Raw genomic sequence first — 6,000 nt, 5'->3', positions numbered from 1 at the left:
GTTTCATATTTAAAGTAATTTTGAACCCTCAGTAGATGTTGCTACTTCCAGACCAATCATTCTCTCACTTTCATTCTGTAAAATTTTACATATTACATAGGGTACATGTACACCAATGGCCTTGGGACAGGCATACCGCTATTCGCGCTCGTTTCCAACCAAGCGGCAGGGGAACATTTCTTTCAACCAAGATGGACACAAGGGATTCTAAAGGCCATTAATGAATGATTTTTGACAGCAACAAATTGCCTCCTCCAGGCTTTGGGGGTGTTGGTTTAGAAAATTTTCTGTGTATGTAATAGGTGTGGCAAATAGGGTCACTAGGTTTCCATGCAAGAAATATAAGTAATGACAATTACATTTTAATTCGCTGTTCTTTAGTTATATACTTAAATGTTTATGCATTCTTATAAATTTAAATTTTGAAAAATCCATGATTACCCTACCCATAAAAATAAATAATATATAAAATATAAATTTAAAAAAATTCCAGATCGGAATAATGTAAAAATCTATACTTTAAACTGTCTTCTATTTCAGTACATAGTCCTTTATTATCATCAAATTCCTCTTGCAATTCACAAGATTTAGAATCCAAAATGGGTATCTATCCTAACCCTGTTGAAACCTTTTTTCTACATCTGATCTACCACAACGCAAAAAAGCTTGACAACTATTGAGATCTGCTGTTAGACAAATGCCCTATTTGGGACAAAGAATCTGCTCATTTATTAACAGCCCTATGTAGATGCAGTAAATTTAAATCCAAAATAACTTTATGATCAGTCGTAAATCCCTTAAGTGAGCAAGAGAAAATCTTCGAGAGGTAAAATCAGATTTCATGAATTTAAATTTAGATTTTTTAGTTATTCCCTGGGATACAAAGCTACCTCCAGATGTAACTGAAAAAAAAAAAGAAAACGCCGATAGGGCTTACCATGATAAGCTTCAGGTTCAGCTACAGGTTGAACAGCTACTCAGAATTTCTGAGATATTTCTTCAGTTGTATATGATATCTTAGATTATTGCTCTTTATTGCTAACTGTTCAAAAGCTGTAGTGTTTTATACAGCGGGCTTACAATACCGCGCCGTATAAATTGTGCATGTAATTTTTTGGAGAAAAAGCTGAACGGTGATATATTAGCATTTGTATTGCTATCACCATGCACTTGAAATCGTACTGCAGAGTGTCTTTAAAGAAGTTTTTGCCTTTCTTAGTTCTAGACTCGATCTTCCATTATTTAAGCGCTTCAACATTCAAAAAATTACACATACCACTTAAATTCTAAAAGAATAATTTGATGACATATTATTGTTCATAGAAAGCGGAATTAAGAAAATATTACAGAGAATTCTCATAACGTGTAATAATATTTCTTGGTGAAGTCCTCTCCCTCCTACAAGGGTATATTTTCGGCAACCTGGAGCTTATCTGTGAACCAGATGGGGTGGCAAAAGGAATTTATTGTTTGACTATTTATATATATTTAGGAAACAATTTAAATTGACCTTACATGAAGAGATTGCCCCTACATGCTGTTTTACAGTTAAATGTTGTATGAAAGATATAGTTTTTCGCAGCAACCCATTCCATCAGGCCTTTTAAATTAATATCAAGTCTAGTGTCTAAAAAACCTGCAGGCGTACAAAATGATGACAAAACATGCAGCAGATACAGTTATTGAAAAATTCATAAATCACTTATGGTATTTAGGGGATGAAACTAGTAGCTTTGTCCGTATTGGATGAAAGAATTAACTTTGAAGATAGGAAAAGACTACTTCAAAAAAAAATGCTTGCTGAATAGGAAGACGTGTCTGATGACTGTATAAAAAAATTTCAAATAACAGTAAATGATTTGATGTAATTACTTTCTTAGTAAAAGATCTTCCTCTTTATAGAATCAATTACAAGTCAATAAAACTGTTTGATAAGTTACAACACCAAAAAAATGTTTTCCTATTTGATCCTGATTCATGGCAAAATGAAGGAAGCTATTTAAAGGGAAGAGAAATCGTAAAAATGCTGAAATTGTGAATGATACAACTGAAAGAGAAGCACAATTAATCGAAGAATTTCACAATCAATTTACCAAATATGAGTTACAAAAAGCAATTTAGTATTTTACAGACACTCTAAGACTATCGGAAAAAAAATGCACACGATTGAGATACATTGAGAAAAGCGTACGATTAAGGTAAAGTTTCTAAAGCAATATTTCGTTCTTATTCAATGTAAAATCTTTAGACGATATGAAGTATTATATAAAACGATTAATTTTAGTGCTACCCTTCGCTGTAAAAATATTTTGCAAACATAGAAGAAACGATGTACGGGGTCTGCAGTAAAAACTCGAAGATTTGTGAGAAAATTATCAAAAGTGTTAAAGTTCAACGTCCTAGGGGCAAGTGTTATTATCGACCGATCGAGTTCAAATTTTGCACCGATCACTTTTTTATTATAGTGTCACAAAACTAGGGGGCGTCACTTGTTGAATTCCGAAAAAATAAGTTTCCCATATAAATAAAGCACCACCCTAATATATATATATATATATATATATGTGTGTGTGTGTGTCTGTGTGTATTGTTTAAATCTGGCAACTCAATTTTCACTCACTCTTCCTGTGAATCAGATTCCTTTGAAATTTCGCACGCGAACCTCTGGACTGATGACAATGCAGTATTCTAAAATTAAATTAATTAACCATAAAGCTTATTGTACCTTTTAATCAACATTTTTACGTAATTCCTCTAATGTGAGGACGAAAAAATGCTTGCAAAAATGAATCGATTATTTCAGAAGAGGCGTAAGTCCTACGGGAATCCATTGAACTTACGTTCTTTCTAAAATAATCGATTCAATTAGAATTAAATATCTATAGAAACCCAATTTTTAAGCAATATAAATATATTTTCTACACATTCAGCAAATTTGATCTAAACAGGAATTGACTTAAAACTATTTATGTATATATCGCTTGTTTGGAAGAAAAAGTGACACAATACGAAATTTTTAATTTTCTTTTTTTTTTATAGAAATGATGACAGATTTTCTGTTTGAACATTAACTACTCGGAGATTTCTTACAGCAAATTCCCTGAAGAGTGAAACTTTAAACGCTTCTACTGTAAAATTTCATTTCTTCGTATTGTGGCACTCTTCTTCCAAATGAGTTATATATATATATATATACTATTATATACTATATATAGTATATATATATATATATATATACTATATATATATATATATATATATAGTATATATATATAATACTATATATATATATATTACACAAACACACACACACACACACATATATATATATATATATATATATATATAGATAATATATACAGTGGTTGGAAAAACTACATTTTTTTTTGTAGCGAACTACAACTACAACTACTTTTTTCAAAATGTAGCAACTACAAACTACTTTTGAAATGTAGTCGCTACTTCGCTACTTTTCAGAAAATAAGTAAATAAAAAGCATACACAATTGATTGTCCCTCAAAAAATGAAAGTCATTCTTTCAAGTCGCATACACTCCTGTATTTTTCTTCTTGTGTCAAAACAATCGTGAGAAAAAGTTTTCATATAATTTGCCACAACGACAACCCGTGCCGACTTGCATCTGAAAGTGTAAAACAGTACTTGTATGCTAGGCCACATCGGGGGAAAAAAAAAAACTTTTTTTAGAAACTCGAAATTTCTGTTGATAAAACGTTGCCCCTGTACCCCAACACCCCATATGTGCCACAAGAACATTTATTCAAATTAAAAAACATTTAGATATGCCACACTTGATCTAAAATTTATAATTTTATTTAAAAAAATTGATTTTTTTTTCCAATTATTCAGTTATCCTTTAAAAAATTGCATATAAATTTAAGTTGAATATCAAGTTCAAAAATTACTGCCGAACATATTTACAGATCAACAATTACAAACGAATAATAAAAAAAATAATATATTTTAAATGAAAAATTTAACTCAATCTGGAAAAAAACCAGATCTTTGAGTACTATGTGGGAGACTTAAAAATTGCAGGAAAACAAAATTTCTATTTAACTGTAATTACCCTACTTTTTCTACTTTACTGTTTATATTTTTTTAGCTTGATAATTTCGTAAAATCTTACATTTCTGAAAATATGTATCAAAAACTTAATTTTTTGAAGAAAATTACAAATGTTAGGCACGTGTGGGGATATCTAAATGGTTTTTAATTTTGAGTTTATAAAAAAAAACATTTAATTTTAATTTTGGCCTAGCATTACACAAGTGCTGGTTCACACTTTCAGACATAATCGGCATTTGCTTGCCGTTGTTCAAATTATATGATTTTTTCTTTTTTTTTTTTTTTTGACGTAAAAGGACAAAATATAAGAGAGTGTGCAACTTGAAAAATCAACTTTCGATTATTTTTTTTTTGGGGGGGGGGGGGGGAAACCTTAATACACACACACACACACCGTAAGAGGATTGAACAAAAAAAGATTGATAAATTAGCTCATCAGAAGACATTAAGAAAACTGTCCTTTATCATACTCTCACACACTGTAATGCTCGTATTTATTGTTAAGTTCCTCCAGAACAGTTCAATTTCATCCTTTTCTATAGAATTTTCAGTAGCTTCTTTTTATTTTGGTGAAATACTGTCGAAAATTTAAGCCTTGCTAAAATATTTGTTTTTAAATCTTCGGTCTGTTCATATAAAATTCACCAAATTTTCAACTCGCGAAATCACCGACATATTCATTTTCGCGAAAATAAGTGCTTTTTGCAATATGAATATTGGTGAAATATGAAAATTACGACGGCAAAAAAACTAATGGCGTCAAACAGATAGAACGTATGGCGTTAAAATGAAATGCCTGAGGTCAGCTCGTATTTTTATGATTCTTATTTCTTATTGCATCCACTGATGTCTTGTGTAAAATTTGCGCCAGTCAAATTCGTTTGAACCTTTTTTTTTCAGTTTATTTAAAAGTAGTTTCCAGAAATCGCTACAAACTACTTTTTTTTTGTAGTTAACTACTCACTACACTACTTTTTGAAAAAAGTAGTGCGCTACACTACAACTACTCAAAAATGTAGCTACTACAGTAGCGTCGCTACTTGTAGCGCGCTACTTCCAACCACTGTATATATATAATATAGTATATATATACTATATATATATATATATATATGTATATATATATTACTTGTTAAAAACTATTTTGAGTTATTTTGGCGCATTTATGTGTTAATCATCAGTAATATTGCAAAATTCGATGTTTATTTCACCAAATTTTCATTTACCCTCTGTTTCTGGCAAGAAACAGAGCTGTAGCTGCTATTTTCTCCTAAAACGTATGTGCGTCAAGTTTTTATTCATGTGCAAGGAAAAAAAAAGTTAATAATTTCTTGTTTCCTTCTCATATTAAAAGCTATTACTGTTTGACCACAGATTGTATGGAATTGGCAAACATCCAGTTAAGGCGACTCCATCTGAATGAGGGAAAAAATAAAACTTCGATGCGCGTGTTCCTCTCATTTGAATGAGACTCTGCTTAATTCAGGGGCTAACATACATCTGCAAAATCTGTGACATCCCTGAAAACTAAGAGATGCTTCCTTTTCCGCATGTAAACCGGATGTTTGCCTTTCCATACAATCCGTGGTTAAACAGTACGCCACAATTTCTCACAATGCATCAATTATTATTTTAGATATAAATGAGTGTGAGTCTAATCCTTGTGAAAACAGTGGGACGTGTTTAGATCTTGTGGATGGTTATCGATGTCTTTGTGATCCGGGATGGCAAGGGAATCGTTGCCAATTTGGTAAGAGAAACTTTTCTTATCATTAGAAAAACATAAAACACAGTCAATGTTTGTTTCATTTTAATGATAATTAAAAATATATCATGAACACAATTTAATGAAACGTAGACTTTGAAGCTTTTTATTATTGTTAGTAGTAATGGTAGGTGATCTACTACTTTAGT

The 6,000-nt window shown here is 31.0% G+C and overlaps 1 protein-coding gene across 1 annotated transcript in view; it reads left to right on the top strand.

Moving 5' to 3' along the window:
• LOC129230418 (protein jagged-1-like) overlaps window positions 1-6,000 on the top strand; it is a 65,382-nt gene that overhangs the window by 36,892 nt on the left and 22,490 nt on the right. The window contains exon 6 of the mRNA XM_054864817.1: window positions 5,723-5,836. Coding sequence (XP_054720792.1) covers window positions 5,723-5,836 — 114 coding nt within the window. The remainder of the gene's footprint in view (window positions 1-5,722; window positions 5,837-6,000) is intronic.

The sequence above is a fragment of the Uloborus diversus genome, chromosome 9 (genome assembly GCF_026930045.1).
Source record: "Uloborus diversus isolate 005 chromosome 9, Udiv.v.3.1, whole genome shotgun sequence".
NCBI classification, from domain to species: Eukaryota; Metazoa; Arthropoda; class Arachnida; order Araneae; family Uloboridae; genus Uloborus; species Uloborus diversus.
This window is presented reverse-complemented; position numbering and strand designations above follow the sequence as displayed.